At 43.7% G+C, this 16829-nt stretch overlaps 1 protein-coding gene and 1 pseudogene across 2 annotated transcripts; one reads left to right on the top strand and one right to left on the bottom strand.

Annotated features, from left to right (window-relative positions):
- The first annotated feature begins 1102 nt into the window (after positions 1-1102).
- On the top strand, positions 1103-6211 carry LOC310876448 (transmembrane protein 70, mitochondrial-like; annotated as a pseudogene). Its single transcript has 3 exons — positions 1103-1214; positions 1780-1874; positions 5474-6211. The product of its transcript is annotated as a transmembrane protein 70, mitochondrial-like (transcript).
- Positions 6212-15870: 9659 nt separating this feature from the next.
- Positions 15871-16482, bottom strand: LOC310876443 (ATP synthase lipid-binding protein, mitochondrial-like; the record flags this gene model as incomplete). Its single annotated transcript, XM_083789985.1, has 1 exon — positions 15871-16482. One exon carries the CDS (start codon positions 16480-16482, stop codon positions 15871-15873), a length of 612 nt encoding a protein of 203 aa, XP_083646111.1.
- Positions 16483-16829: the final 347 nt, after the last annotated feature.

The following is a 16829-nucleotide window of genomic DNA, read 5'->3' as shown; positions in this document are numbered from 1 at the left end:
ACACCAAACGGATCAAGTAAGTGCAGACAAATTAACTAACAAATTAAATGGAAATGGAACTGCCATATTTTAATTATTGATTTATTGGTTTTAGTCCTGGAGAATGACATGGTCGAGTGACATCATGATATTGCGACACCTGGTAACAAGTTAGCACCTGGAGAGGGAACAAGGTGAATGTCAATCTTTATGGTTGTTGGTTTGTGTCATATTGTTGTGGGATTTTGTTTAGTTGGTATTTTGCTCATGTGGTATTATGGTTTGATATGTACCTTTTATTGGTTTGCTCATGTGGTATTATGGGTTATGTACCTTTTTTTTATTGGTTATTTGTAAATGTATTTGTTTATATGAATGCCTCATATTATTGGATGTGTCTGCCTGTGTTGATTATATGTTTCTGTCTTGTTTCTAGTTTTCACGTTGATTTATTAAAGAGATTAAAATCATCAGTTGGACTTCACCTTATTATCCAGCCGGGGTCTGCACCAGTGAAAAGTTTACCCACATGTGGCCTGCTGTCTCCTGCGACTCACTGCTCAGCCGATCAGCTTGAATCTACACCCGAGAACAAGTAAGACGCGCAAACGCTGGAAGCGAACGCAGCTCGTAAATTGCAATAACAACAATTAGAATAAATTACGTACTTTTTTTTGTCTTTTTAGTTAGTAATTTTTTTTAAGTTTTCTACTGTTACTAGTAGTAGTTTTCTACTACAGCATCAAGCCTGCGTCGCATCGGACAGTGCATGGTCCAATCATTTGGTGAACAGTTGCATCAACACAAACATTTCACACACGGTCAGTGACGAAACAGAAAATTAACAGTACGGATTATACAGAACATGGTGAACATTTTTATTCTGGACTACACCTATGGACATTTGCATTTTAAAGGTTTTATTTCAAGTGTACATGGGGACTGCACATTGCTGTGTATTTAAGGTTTATGCAAGGCTGTGATATATTTATCAAAGGTTCCAACGTGTATATATATGCCCTACGCTATTGCTTGGGTAAAACAGTCGTTCACTATACGGTCCTGTCCATCATTTGTTTATGGTCCTTTGATCTGCTCGTCATTCAATTAGCAAATTTACAAGATGCCAGAGATGAGTGTTGCAGTAGCGGGGTCTGATCTAGACCATGAATCAAAAAGGCAAATGGAGGAGGTTAATAAGGAAATAGAGGATAGGACTGATTCTCTGGTCAAGAGTAAGGACATTCTGACATTTTACTCTGACATTCGAAAATATCGAAGGCGTGTAGATTCATGCGCATCAAAAAGCGATTTTGTCCTTTTTGTTACAATGTTGCCAGTTTTATGCCACTTGTCCCATCATGAGATTTGATTGTAATGTGAGACTGCAGTGCCACCCGGTGGACATGTAGGTACATCACACAAGACTTGGGCTTGTGTGAGTAGAATTATGCCTTCTGGTTTTGATTGATTGGAAATTGTACAATTCAATGTAAGTAAAGGTCAATACAAAATCCTCTAAGAGGATAAAACCAGAAGGAGTCTAATACATATTAATTAACGGCTGTTGCTAGGGCGTTCCACATTTTAGTGGCATAGGAGCGTCAAGACATGATTTTAGTCTATTGAAATAATTAATTTAAGTTATGATTTTAAATTGAATATGTAGACTATCTGCACTAATATAAATAATATGATCTATAATATATCTATTTACTCATTTCATGCTGTGTGTGTGTGTGTGTGTGTGTGTGTCCCTCCACAGGCGTCAGACTCTCATTGGCTGTCCTCATCCGACAGAGCAGCTGCTGATGGAGCTCAGAGCCACTGGCTGGGTGGAGGTGGAGGAGCGCGACGCCATCTACAAAGAACTGCACTTCAAAACCTTCAACCAGGTGGGTGTGGCTGAACCAGAAACACAGCATGCATTCAGCTTTCCAGGAACAGTGCCAAACTGCCAACTGGAAACTGTAGTGTCCACTTGACCCCCCACACACCTGTGCGTGTGTGCTTTTATTACTGTACACAAACGTCCCCAAAACTCCCCATAAGTATAGTAGCATTTGACAAATAAACATTGTGAGGAGGACCATTTTCCTCTTGGTCCTCACAAGACACATTGTTTGGTTGTTTTGGTCAAGACGCGGTAAAGGGCCATTCAAACGTGAAGCGATAGAACATTAACGGGCCTATAGTTAATTTGCAATGAGACCTGCGTTTTTGCGCGGTGCGACAACACAAGCGTATTTATGTGAGTGCGGTCCCGTGAATTTGTTGCGCACGTGCTCGTTATGTGCACACTCCTGCGACTCACCAGACCTGGATTCTGTTTCGCTTTTTTTTTAATCTTGCGTTGTTGCGCCCCTCTTCAACAAACCTGGAGGAGACCTGTATTGATCCAGGCAACACCACCTCCGTTCCTTGCTTCCCGTTTGAAAAGCCCTTTTGGCTGTTACGCTCCCGGTGTGTGCAGGCCTTCAGGCTTATATTACAATTTATTACAATTTTCATCCAGTGGTCTGGATCTCAATCTCAATCTCAATTTTCACCTTGAGGGGGTTCCAGGTGGTCCCCAGCTGAATGATGGAGAGTTGGTAACCAAATGGACCCTTATAGATCTTTAACTCTTGAGAGCGAAAAAAAAAAGGAAACCAAATGGACCCTTACAGGTCAATTTGGTTTCATTTTACTCTCGTCTGCATTCATTTACAAGAAGTCTACACAATTAGAGAATGTAGAAGAATTGTTATTTTGATCAACGTTTGCCTGTTTTGCCTCATAATGGCACCACATCAATACAGCATGGAATGGTGGACAAAATCCTATCCAGCGATAACAAAATATTCTACGTTTTGCGTCTGAGAGTCATAAATCTCATCAAATGGTGGACTGTGGCTCAAATGCCGAATAAATAATGGACCTTGATATGAAAAAGGTTGAATACCACTGATTTAGAGGTTAGGGTTGGAGCTATGATTGACTTAGTTTGAATCAAATGCAGTTGTCATGCACAGAAAAGGCAGATCTACATCTACAAGCACAAATTGTCTATTTGTCGGATTTAGGGTTACGGTTAATATTGCAAAAATGGCATTCATAAACTTGGTCAAATAATTGAGAGGCAGTTTTTTAAAAGATACGTTTTTATAGACCTAGCAAATGGACACAAGAAAATTCGAACAGATAAATCTTTTTTAGTAATCACATTAGTAATCAATTTTCTTGGAAAATCACATGCAGTATACTTTGTGGTACAATGGTGGCATGCAAAAACGACAAGCTCACAACACCTCACGATTCACGATGTATTGTGAGATCTAGTAGATCTGCTATTTTCACTTTTCTTTTAAATCGTTCATTAATCGTAGTTGAGGTTTTAAATTATCGTGACATTGATTTGATTTAATATGCCCAGCCCTACGGCGATGTGAGAGTTCACATAGCAGCATGTGGGATGTCTGTCTTATAAATGGAGTTTAGGTATCGGTGTCTTCACATCGCTGAGCTTGCTCGAGTCTCTCAGAGGCTACACGGTGTACTGTATGGTGTAGAGTTTACATGGGAATCATGACGGACAGACCACCAGACGCACAGCTGGCTCTGCTCATGAATTTGAGCGGAAGCGCACAAATTCACATGTTTATAGGCTGATTGATTGCAGGTGTAGTAAGGGACGGGTCCCTCTTGTTTCTTTTATATTTTGGTTCCCATCTCCCTGGGGGTAGGCCTATTTTGTGTTGAAGGTTGTCGGGTGTAGTCTGATTAGCCTTACGCATTATGGAACATTTGTTTATCAGACGACAATGCTCACATTTTGTATTATGTCATATTAGTATCCCTTTAGTATTGGTCTTTGAAGACATTAGTTCAACAGTGTTTGTTATTAAATGGTAAATGGTGCATTTATATAGCGCCTTTATCCAAGGCACTTTACATTACAGTCACCCATTCACACACATTCATACACCGATTGTGGCGGAAGCCATGCAAGGTTTGGGGTTCAGTGTCTTGCCCAAGGACACTTCGACATGTAGACAGGAGGAGCCGGGATTCGAACCGCCGACCCATGGGTCACAGAGCCATCTATTTTAAACTACCGTAACTGCATAATCTTACCTCCGAGGGATTTAAACAACAATGTTAAGTATTAGGACGTAGACCTATATCATTGACTTTGTTTTAAAAGTTGATTTCCAGATTATTATGATGCTCTGCGTATTCCGTCTCTCCAGTCCAGCAGAGTCTGCAAACTGCTTTAACCATTATATTAGCCAGTAAGGGTTGAGAATTTGAGACGTCACTCAAATTTGATCTGTTCCCCAATACCATGTTTACTTTTTCATGTCCCCATGACCCCCAAATTGACACTAATTAGCCCGCGGACCCCCATTTGAAAAGATGTGCCAGGGAACCTGTTGAAAAGGCCCTCCAGGTGGGGCCAATTAGCATTATAGGACAGAACTCACTGATTGCTATGTAAGGCAGCTGGACCACAGCTCTAGAAGAGAAAAGTTTGGGTGCAGGGTTGAGCCTTTTCTGTTCATGTGTGCCGCGCGTCCATGGAAAAGCAAGTTAGTTTGTTAGTTTCATGTTAAGTCCTATGTTTTTGCACAAGTTAAATTGATATATGCATATTTGATTTGTGTATTTGTTTCAGAACCACACCTGTAACATTAAGGGAATAAAACAACTCATGTGAAACACCAGCCGACTCCGCACACTGTTCAAATCAAATCAAACTTTATTTGTATTACAACAGCCAAATCTGACTAAAGTGCTGAACAGAGTAAAACAAGACAGAGCATAGCAAATTATATAAAACAATTAAAAGAGACAATAAAATATAAAACAGCATAGCACAGAGCAGGAAATCAATAAACGGGTAAATCAGGTGCAGTTAAAGGCAAGGGAGAACAGATGAGTTTTGAGGAGGGATTTAAAAGCCCCAATTGACTCTGCAGATCTAATATGGAGCGCAGCATGTTCCAGAGTTTGGGGCCCGCAGGCGCACGATCGACACGGCAACTCACGTGGCGCAAGTTGGCTTGAGACGGTGCCCCTAAAACTGTACTTTATCCCGGACCCGTACTACAAACTCGACACCATTTCCATGCTCGCATTATTTGAGAGTTTTTGTCAGAAATAGCTTAAATCCTTTGGCTTTGGTGTTTATTATCATAACAGTCTTGGCTTGTCTTATAGCAACAGTGTTCTGTGCTGCTTTTAGAGGAGCACTAGCTTGAGCTTGGCATACAGCAATTTGGATTGAGCACACCATAATGCCCCTAAAAAAACATGGATGGCATAAATTAACACGATTTGCCTAAAGCACTTTAAATAAGCACATTTTCTGAAATCCTGTCTTGACTACAGTGTGTAATGACCTTTTATTCACCTTTATTCATTAGAAATGGCGGCGTGGAGCTCCATCCAGTTAGATACAGCAGCTGCTATAGTTTGTAACTCGGATTCACTCCATAATGTTTGCACTTAGCATTGTACGGGAGGACTGCGTCCTGTTACGCAGTCACTTTTTAGCAATAACAATGGAAGATCATATGTTGTTGCGTGTTGCAGAGGACTGTCAGAGAGCCACCACAGAGACTCGTTCTGTCATGCTGCAGCTGTCAGAAGAAGGTCGATTCTCAACGTGACCAACAACAAGGTGCAGGCCAGCTCTGTGCAGCCCGTGTGTGTGCCCCCTGTGCGCTGTCTATCCACGTCCTCCTCTCACTGCTCCAGTGAAGGAAACCTAGTTTACACAGGCAACATCGCCAGAGCTGTACGCGGGGTGAAGCTGTTCAGCTATGGCAGCAGCATGGTGAGCCTGTGTCTGATGCCTCACATCCTGATCAACACCAACCTGGCGCACCAGAGCCTGGCCATTCAGGCGTTGGCCTGCGGCGTCGTGGGAATATTCACCTTCATCACGCCCGTCCTCCACGTCGTCACCAAGGGCTACGTGGTCCGACTCTCCCACAACGCCGACACAGACACCTACACAGCCGTCACCTACAACATCCTCCTCATGGAGAAGAAGACGTGTTCCACCAGAAACAGGTGAAGGTGCCGAGTGTCACCGGCATGTTCACAAGCTTTTATGCAAACAAGATGGGACTCCTCGTCAACCCGGACCTTTTCCACCTCCCCCGAGACTACAACCACCTCATGGACTATGATCAGCCGTTCAGCTTCGACAATGATGACTTGGATAAATAAGCCAAATAAATAAAAAGTTGAAAAAAATATAAAAAAATGGCGGCGTGGATAAAGTACCAGCCATACTACGGACAAAGGACGGAGGCGGAACTTGCGGAATACTTTCTGTGGGACCAAATGAAATACATGATGCTGACTACAAATGGCCCTGACGAGAAAGATGCCATGTTAGTCCAGCAACGCAGCGACATTTTCCGATATAAAATGTCTCCAATATGAGTGACTGCGTGAGTACTACGTCCAAAATGTCCCCAGGGGCCCGCATTTACCCTGGGATGGGTGCAGGGCCTAGCCAAGGTATCGGACACCATGGACTTGGGACCTAGAGATGGTCTTGGACAGTAAGTACTATTAACCACACGCACTCACTCAATCTCTCACTCTGTCACACTCTCACTCACTATGTCACTCACTCACAGAGTCTCGGTTTAAATAAGCACATTTTCTGAAATCCTGTCTTGACTACAGTGTGTAATGACCTTTTATTCACCTTTATTCATTAGAAATGGCGGCGTGGAATACCTGGATAAAGTACCAGCCATATTACGGACGGAGGTGGAACTTGCGGAATACTTTCTGTGGGACCAAATTAAATACAAGAAGCTGACTACAAATGGCCCTGACGAGAAAGATGCCGTTAGTCCAGCAACGCAGCGACATTTTCCGATATAAAATGTCTCCAATGAGAATCACTGCGTCAGTACTACTTCCAAAATGTCCACAGGGGCCTGCATTTACCCTGGGATGGGTGCAGGGCCTAGCCAAGGTATAAGACACCATGGACTTTGGACCTAGAGATGGTCTTGGACAGTAAGTACTATTAACCACACGCACTCACTCACTCTGTCTCTCCCCCCCCCCCCCCCCCCCCTCCCAGCTCCAGGTTCTACAGAACTGTTCATAAGGATCTACAATCAAACCCACAAGATCCCATACATTACGCAGGGTCTTCTCAATCTATGTGGGTGCATACGGGTAACAACGCACAAATTACTGAAGGGGACCAAACTCGACACCATTTCCATGCTCGCATTATTTGAGCGTTTTTGTCAAATATAGCCTAAATCTTTTGGCTTTGGTGTTTATTATCATAACAGTCTTGGCTTGTCTTATAGCAACAGTGTTCTGTGCTGCTTTTGGATGCTTTTAGAGGAGCACTAGCTTGAGCTTGGCATACAGCAGATTTGGATTGAGCACACCATAATGCCCCTAAAAAAACATGGATGGCATAAATTAACACGATTTGCCTAAAGCACTTTAAATAAGCACATTGTCAGAGAGCCACCACAGAGACTCGTTCTGTCATGCTGCAGCTGTCAGAAGAAGGTCGATTCTCAACGTGACCAACAACAAGGTGCAGGCCAGCTCTGTGCAGCCCGTGTGTGTGCCCCCTGTGCGCTGTCTATCCACGTCCTCCTCTCACTGCTCCAGTGAAGGAAACCTAGTTTACACAGGCAACATCGCCAGAGCTGTACGCGGGGTGAAGCTGTTCAGCTATGGCAGCAGCATGGTGAGCCTGTGTCTGATGCCTCACATCCTGATCAACACCAACCTGGCGCACCAGAGCCTGGCCATTCAGGCGTTGGCCTGCGGCGTCGTGGGAATATTCACCTTCATCACGCCTACTACTTGCAAAATGTCCCATTTACCCTGGGATGGGTGCAGGGCCTAGCCAAGGTATCAGACACCATGGACTTTGGACCTAGAGATGGTCTTGGACAGTAAGTACTATTAACCACACGCACTCACTCCCTCTGTCACTCTGTCACTCACACAGTCTCTCTCTCTCCCTCCCCCCCTCCCCCAGCTCCAGGTTCTACAGAACTGTTCATAAGGATCTACAATCAAACCCACAAGATCCCATAAATGACGCAGGGTCTCAATCTATGTGGGTGCATACGGGTAACAACGTTGATAGTTACCCATTAGTTACCCATCCATCCATTAGTTGATACTAATGGATGGATGGTATGCAACTGGATGGAACCTGGGTACCTTGCAATGAAGGAGGCCAGGATTTATCAAAATATTCTGATGAGTAACAGGACATTGCCCTACGACCTACTCCATTTCAACTGCGAGCATTTCGCAACGCTATTGCGTTATGGCGACGGATTTGCTGCCCAGGTTGGTGTGATTCTTTCATAAAATCTCAGTAAACTCTGGAGCCCCTTATCTTAAACCCCTTATCTGAGAGAAAGAAGAAGCAGGGACCCCCTCTCTTCCTTTGATAAAATGTGTGTAGAATATAGATTGTGTCTATAACCCCTTGCTTTTTTCTGTACTTGGTAAGTTAAGGGTAGGTCCATCTAGTCAACATCGATGTACCGAATACTCATGGATACGATGTATGCAACTGGATGGAGTGTGGATACCATGCAATGCCGGAGGCCAAGATTGCAGGAAATTGCAAGAAGTCAGATCGCGTGGTATTGCCCTACAGTGTGTTACACTTCAACTGCGAGCATTTCGCAACGCTAATGCGTTACGATTGGCGTTTCTTGCCAATCTACCGGCTAGAATTCAGCCGGTGACTATCGACTACAAGGAAGCCAGGGAGGGGGACACCCCGGAGGGCGGATGGGGAACCATCCCACCAAGAACCCTACCAAAACGCAAATTAAAGTGTCCAAATGGAGATGCAATCTCAATTAATTAAAACCGAATGGCTCACTGTTGAAAACGATCATGCTTATTATCCTGCAATGCCATCCAATCGCGGGCAGGGAGCAATACAACCTTCCAAATGCCCTGAATGTAATGCTACTCTTGTTACGGTTTCCTACCAAAGTATGCACGCATAATCAACCTATCGTACTTAATCAAACTCTGTGACAAGGAAGTTAAGATCCCCTCAAATGACACCAACAAAAAGCCTCACTAAAACGGCTAATTTATACTTAATGGAACAACTTTGTCATGCGACAAAAACTGTATTTTCAAAGTGTTGACACCCCCCCAATGCATAATTTAGGGACAGTAGGTTGGCAGTATGTTTTCATGTCAAAAGGACCCCCAAATTAATTTGTTGTTGGTCACCGGACACCAGACGCTCACTCATTGGACATTTTTAAAAGCAGACTGAAAACACACCTATTCTCCCAGGTATTTTTTTTACCCAATGCCTTTATTTTACTGTACTTGCTGCCCCTACCTACTGTTTTCTGATGTTTTTTGTAATCGTGATGTGTTGTATAATATGTGATGTTTTTTGCACAAGTTTATATATAACATTGTATCACTTGTTTTCTCTTAGTGTACAGCACTTTGGTCAGTCGTCGGCTGTTTAAATGTGCTTTATAAATAAAATTGACTTGACTTGAACGTTGAAAAGCATTCTTCTAAACAAGTTGATTCCAGGGTCTCTCTGAGGGGGGTCTGTAACTCTGACCCGTTGGGGTCCATTTGTATACTAAGGTTTAGTTAAGGGGAGACCTTGAAATGTTATTTTGTCAAGTAAAGTCTTTGTTTAATAGTGTTCCTCATCTCTCATGTTTGGGTTTTGAGTCTTGCATGTGGGTCCTACACTTCCCGTTCCTGTCAGATAACACAGGCAGCATAGACATTTTTTTGTCAAATGGAAGTGAATTTTGTGTGCAAATTTCTAAATTCAATTCAAAGCTTTTCTTCAAACAGTATATGGCTAAAAGTAACATTACAGTAACTTCCGTCTCCTTTCATTCGTATCAAGCTTGGTTGCCCTAGCCATTGCTAGCCACGTGTCATTTCAAATCATAACCGTCCATACAGAATAACAGAAAAAAATTGTCAAAGTAATTTCTTTTTCACGTGCACCCTCCTGGTTCTTTCTCTCTGGTACAGGGGAAAGACAGGGTTTGAGTCGGTTGAAGTGTAACGTACAGGAGAAGGAGAAGTAGTCCGCACACTGTAAGCAAACTTCGCAACGTTCGACACGGCAACTCACATGACGCAAGTTGGCTTGAGACGGTGCCATAGACTGTGCCCCTCCGTTGCGGTCTAAAACTGTACTTTATCCCGTACTACAAACTCGACACCATTTCCATCCTCGCAAAGTCTTTGGGTTCCGGGGGGAGTATGGTTGTAAAGCTGAAACTTAAAGGAATTGACGGAAGGGCACCACCAGGAGTGGAGCCTGCGACTAACTTCTTAGAGGGACAAGTGGCGTTCAGCCACACGACAAGGAGCAATAACAGGTCTGTGATGCCCTTAGATGTCGCGCCATCAGAGGAAAACGCTCTGTGGAAAGACATCAGTTTAATTTGCACGACTGAATGTGACCCTGGGCCTCAATTCACAGATGTAGTGAAAGTCCAGGCCCGTAACGACTTTTTTCATTATGAAATGCCTCCCATGAGAATGACTGGGTTAGTCTCACTTCCAGCTTTTCCCCCGGGTCCCGAATTTACCCTGGGATGGTTGCAGGCCCTAGTCAAGGTCTCAGGTCATATGGACTATACTTATGGAATAAGTTCCAAGTAAGTAGGCTATTATTAACCGCACGCACTCACTCACTCAGTCAGTCACAAAGTCTCTCTCTCTCTATATAGCAGATCTACAAGACCTTGATGCTTGTGTCATTGTCTGTGAAAGATATATCCAAAATTACTAGCCTGCCTCTCTCTCTGTCTCTACTCCTCCTCCTCTGGCCAGAAAAATAATTAAGTGTGAATTTGACTAGGGTTTGACTGGATTGCTGAATTCCTAAAAATGTCCACAATGCTTTGACTTTTTCCTCCATAACACTGCCAGGGAGCCAGTGTTGCCATGTATACTTATTATTATATGGGTTTGCATCAGGGTTTGAAGAAAGCCATCTCCAGTGGTGGTTCAGCTGTCACAAGGATCTTCTTCTCTTCCTCAAGTCTCCTTACAGCCATGACGATGTCAAATGCCTTTCTCTTCGTTCTTAGAGCGACCGTTTCTGGAATGCATTTAAGACAAAGATTCACAGGGAGAATGGGGAGTGGCCTTTGTAACAAGTAGGATTTGCCAATTGCCATTTAAGGTTGGCCACTCCCCAGCTCAACAACAAGCGAGCATATGATCAATTACTTGTGCCTTTATGTGTCAGATTTGTTGATAGTCAAGTACACACTACACATGTCTAGAGTACATACCAGTGTTGTAGCTGCCATGGCCATGCTTTTTCAACAGGCAGGATGGAATCCATGCACAGGGGTTCTGGAACCATTTGGTTATATTGCTCCACAAGAGCAGACGGGATCTCCTCCTCCCTGATCTTGCGGCGGATCCTGGCACGACTTTTGTTACCGGCCTTATCACCATACATACGCCGAGTCCTCCTCGAGACTCACCACCAGCATCTCGATTTTATTTTCCACGGCATCGGGCCCATATCTGCAGTTGGTGCTGCAAAGAAGAAATAGGTGGGTTGTACTATAAGTGATCAAATATTCACAATGACATGCAAACCGCAGTAGAGGATCTAAGTGAAAATAAAACAAAAACTGCAAGGCACAGGGAGACGATGTCAGTGGAAGCTAACATAAAATTCTCTACTGAGGTCACCTGGCAGAAGCTAGTGAAAATGGCCTTAACTTCTGCCCACTCCTTTACATCCTGGACCCACTCTTCCAACTGGCTCTCAAATTGGACCTTCATTGACTCAAGTTTCTGAAACTGGCTTTGAAGACCTTTGGTGGTCTACAATGACAAAGTATCATAGCCAATAAAACAAATGCTGTCTCTAAGACGTAAAATACGGCATCATGGAATATTAAACATCTAAAAGAACATGACTTCTTACCTTCTGATATCGGCGAGCCAGTGTGGGGGCCAGATTGTCCCTCTTTTGCAGATTCCATTGCATAGCCATTAGAGTCAACATGTTGGTGCGTCCTGCCAACAGAAATTGATCATAATATTACTTAACATCCTAAGTAGACTTATGTTATGCTTGTGAATTTGTGCTGTAGGTGGTCATCTCACCTGCTTTTGACATGTGTTTCGTAGTCACTGCAACCCTAGAGAGGAAGGCGTTGCATTGCTCCACCTCCTCCCCTAGTGTTAGACCAGCCCCATCCTGGTATTGCCCACTCCATTTCACCTGCGTAAATATATAACAACAAATACAAGGCTCAGATGATGGCGACATTCACATACTGGTGTTCAGATAGTCATTCAATGCAATGCTAATGTTTTCTTACCTCACATTTGAAATCAAGGGCTTTGGCATGAAACACTGAGAGGAACGGCTTCATGTTCAACAGATGGTTCGGCTCTGGACATTTAGCGGCAACTTTTTGGAGGTAGGGCCACTATTTACAGGTCACATCCATACAAAATAAACGGATTTGGCTACTGGCCAGTTTTTGTTGCAGGTACATTGGGTAGGCATAGATTTCTCCCCCGTACATATTTAGGGGAACAGAGTAACACTCCACGCCGACACACAGCGAGCTCCAGTCCCTCTTCATCTATATGATTTTTCAGAGGTCTCTCTCTGGCTGCTTATCACTGCCCTCCACAAACGCCTCTCCCAGAGACCTACCATATAGAAAATGGAAAATGAAAACCTTTTCGTATGAGGGTATTGTAGTCGTGCATGAACATATTGTAGTATACAATCTTACATGCTTTGTCTTCTTGTGTATGTCGTCCACAAATCTCACGTCCTCATCCTTGGCTATGAAGATGCCATCGAAAATGGCCTGTTCCTCAGATCTAAAGAAAACAAAAACATACAAACACTTTACAATATACAGTATGAAGTTACTTGGTGCATATTACACTTGTTTTCTTAGTAATAGTATAAGTACCTGGCTGCATTCTTGAAGCGATAGCGTTTCCATCTACTGATATTGCAACCATTTCCGGTGTGCATGCAGGACACATGAATGGATCCTCCTTACAGATGTTTTCCATCTGTTTCCTGCTTGATCTGGGCTGATCCTAGATGATGTTTCCATCGCCATCTTTGTTTACTCACTTCACCATCGGGCAAGGTGCCTTTGCCTTCTTTGCTCGTGGGGGTGTCTTCCATTGTGACTCAGCCTCAGGTGGAATCAAGTCATTAACTTATTTTAATATTTCCTTAAGAGTTTTTCCATCACTATCATTGTGCCGTTTCACCCAAGTGACTGTGTCCTAATTGGGCTCCACAGCCAGCTAAACTCTCTCCCATAAGTATCCTCCAAGGAACAGGCAGAATTGTTGTACATGGACTGGATTTAATATAGGAAAGTGTAAAACTGAAACAAAGAAATACAGAGAGCACATATAAATACACAAAATATGTGCTCCAAAAAACCACTTGTTACAGGTAAGAATAACAAGGCAGTATAACGTAGGTATTTGGTACGACTGTAAACAATCGGCAGGTAAGGACAAGTAATGTAAATAGCATTTACATAGGCTCAAAGTAGGCTCAAGGCCAAAACTAACATCCCTGCTATGCATGGCAAGAAAGTATACAAGCAGGTAGAACATATGTCACAATATGTCCCAAATTATAATGTCACAATGGTAGACAATACATCCACTTACACATTTTGCCACTCAAAGGGCTAGAAACCAGCAGATGGCTTTGGATGGAACTTCAGAAAACACACAAACATGTTGCTGTGTTACCAACAAGAAAATGGAAGAACCAGGATAACTTCCTGTACTATAAGGACTGCAGCACATTCAAATAAACAGCGCCCCCTGGAGACAGGGAGGTACTAACTTAAAGAAGGCATTCTAGCTCATTTTGGACCTAAAATCAAAAGTAATTTGAACAAAAGATTTGTTTGGGCGGTGGTTCCTGAACGTATCTCTTGCATGCCCAATTTGAGTCGACCCAGATGTTACTTACTCCAGTTACCAGGGGCGCTGGAAGGTATTTATACCAGGGGGAGCTGAAGGGTGGGAGGGATATCGCCTTATTTAGGACCTAGTTAATCATAATAACAGTATGTGACTCTTATTGTGGTGTTGTTTGGGTTAGATTTCTTTAAACCTGGTGCAGGTGAAAGTAAAACTACAATAGGTTTTTGCTGTCTCGTCATGTTGTGTCTATCTGTCAACTCACTCGCTGTGCATTCTGCATTCAGCACGCTCTGATAGACATGTCAAAAAATTCTCCTCTCCACCAGCAGGGGGTGCTGGAGCACCCTCCACACCCCCCTTACAGCGCTGATGCCAGTTACCCTGGGTAAACATGGTAACTTTGCTTTGTCTTGCATAGCCAAAATCTGTGTGGCCTACTACCACTTCTATCCTAAATCTGTGTCTTACAAATATGCCTAATGTCTGTCAGAAAAATAAACAAAAACACAACATATTCAAACATAACACATGTGGTTAAACCTACAATTCAGTCCAGAATCTTAGCTCCCAGTCTCCAAAGGATCAGTTCACAGCTCCCAGTTTAATCACAGCTTCTCAATAATAATCTGTATACATCCAATGAAAACCAACATATTACAATGTAAAACTGAACAGTGTACCTCCGTACATCACTATGGTTGATAATACATCACCATTTGTACACATAGTTACCTTGATGGTAGATATTTATCTTCCCACAACAACCTGCATGAATACCCTCATGGAATATGTCTCTCAGCATCTGACTTTACTTCCTACTTCCTGCTTCTGCATTCTACCTTCCTGCATTGCACTAACCAGAGAACTAGCACCATCTATTGGCAGTATTTCAGTATGCTTTAGACCTGGCTACATGTTGGCAGTATTTCACCTGGCTACATTTGCATTGACATATATCCGATATTTTAAATATCGGATATGTTTTACCTCTGCAAAGGTGTGAGTGAGCACCCGCCTTGGTCCCGAACTTTATTAAATAAATTATAATTATATTGCTTCAGCGGAGCACGCACCGTTGTAAGCTTGGAAATCTTTTAATTTCCTTTGGTGTCCTTTGATGGATTGATGTCAGTTTGTACATATATAGTAGCCTACAGTGGTAATATACAATGGTGCAAAAACGACATAACATAAAAGCCCTAACTGTCCTGCTCCTACATGTGTAGAATTATTAAATTAATAGAGTGCGGGCTATATTCATAGCAGTGACCGCGGCTGTGATTTCTTTCCAGCAATCATTTTTATTGTAATTTGTGAAGCCGTTATATAGTCTGCGGCTGCAAATCCTTTTTTCTTTTTTTGACAGACGGATATCAGACAAACTGCTGTCTGCTGAGTCATGCTTGAAGCCTTTTATGGTACGATATGGGGCGTGGATCAATGCAGATGAGGTTGTCGGGTGCTTTTCCGATCACTTTGCACCCGCTGCATTCAGTATGACATACACCTGCGATACGCCTGCGGTACACACCACTCTCTGAATAACACGTCATCTCAACGTAGCTTGATCGGACTGATAAATACGATATCTGTTTCCCCCACCGTTACACTCTGGCGCTTTTTGTTTTTGAAGAATCAGGACCATTGTGTGCTGGGATATTCTCTCAGGCGGAGATTGCTGGTGCTAGGGACTTTACATTGAAGGAAAAAAGATTTCTGGGCCCACAGCAAAATGTTCTCTTATAGCGAGAATCACACCGCATACATCAAAAGAAAGCCTAACTTGTCCACTTTTTTAATAGCTATTCACAATTCCCATTATTTTTTTTGTGATTTATTTTAGTTCAATTTCCCATTCTGTACCGTAGGGTGGGGGAGTCAGACAGGGTGTGGGCGGTGCCAGCGAGGTGCTGTTGTTGTCTACATGGCGAACAGGATCAAGAAGGCCACCATCAGACAGAAGAGCCCCATGGCCTCTGACAGGGCGAACCCCAGGATGGCGTACGAGAACAGCTGCTGTTTCAGCGACGGGTTCCTGGCGTAGCCGATGATGAGACTTCCAAACACTGTTCCGATCCCGGCTCCAGATCCGGCCACGCCCACTGTGGCCGCACCGGCGCCGATGAACTTGGCGGCCGTGTCGATGTCTCTGCACGCCGAACTGGTCTGGATGGAACGACTCTGCACCGCAGACTGGCACTGGCTGACTGGCAGCGGGGCCTGCGTTCCCACTGTGGGTTCAGGTCTGTTGAAGACGGAGGTTGACCGGACCAGAACTCTCGAACCTAGGCCGCCACGGAGCACCGTAGGGGAACTGATGAACCTGGCGGCTGTGTTGATGTCTCTACAGACTGAACTGTTCTGGATGGAAGAAGGACTCATCAGCACAGACCGGCTGATTGGCAGCGAGGCCTTCCTTTCCACCGTGGTGTGAGGACTGTTGTGGGTGGAGAATGAGACGGGCTGGGCCAGAACTCTGGATCCCCCACGGAGCACAGCGGGAGAGCTGATGAACCTGGTGCAGGCATACATGACTGGAACCTGAGAGACGGTACGGCACAGGAAGAATTCAACCAATGCGTTTGTTCATTTTATGCTCACATAGAGTCCCTGATGTCATCGGTATATGCCCAAATTGCCTATATATGGTTCTGGACAACCGGATCTCTATATATGGGCATAACGATCAGTTCGGTGGTTCCATCCACCCGATTCAACAGACAAGACAGACCAGACAAGACAAGACAGACAGGTCGGGAGTTATTAAACCGCAGACAGACAGACAGGTCGTGCATAGTGTCTGAAAACGATGCAAACTAATGAAGAACATGCATGCAGACATACATGTCGATTTTAGCTCATCAACATCAAAGAAAAGA

This window comes from Protomyctophum parallelum (assembly GCF_964188405.1).
Source record: "Protomyctophum parallelum genome assembly, chromosome: 19".
Taxonomy (NCBI): domain Eukaryota; kingdom Metazoa; phylum Chordata; class Actinopteri; order Myctophiformes; family Myctophidae; genus Protomyctophum; species Protomyctophum parallelum.
This window is presented reverse-complemented; position numbering and strand designations above follow the sequence as displayed.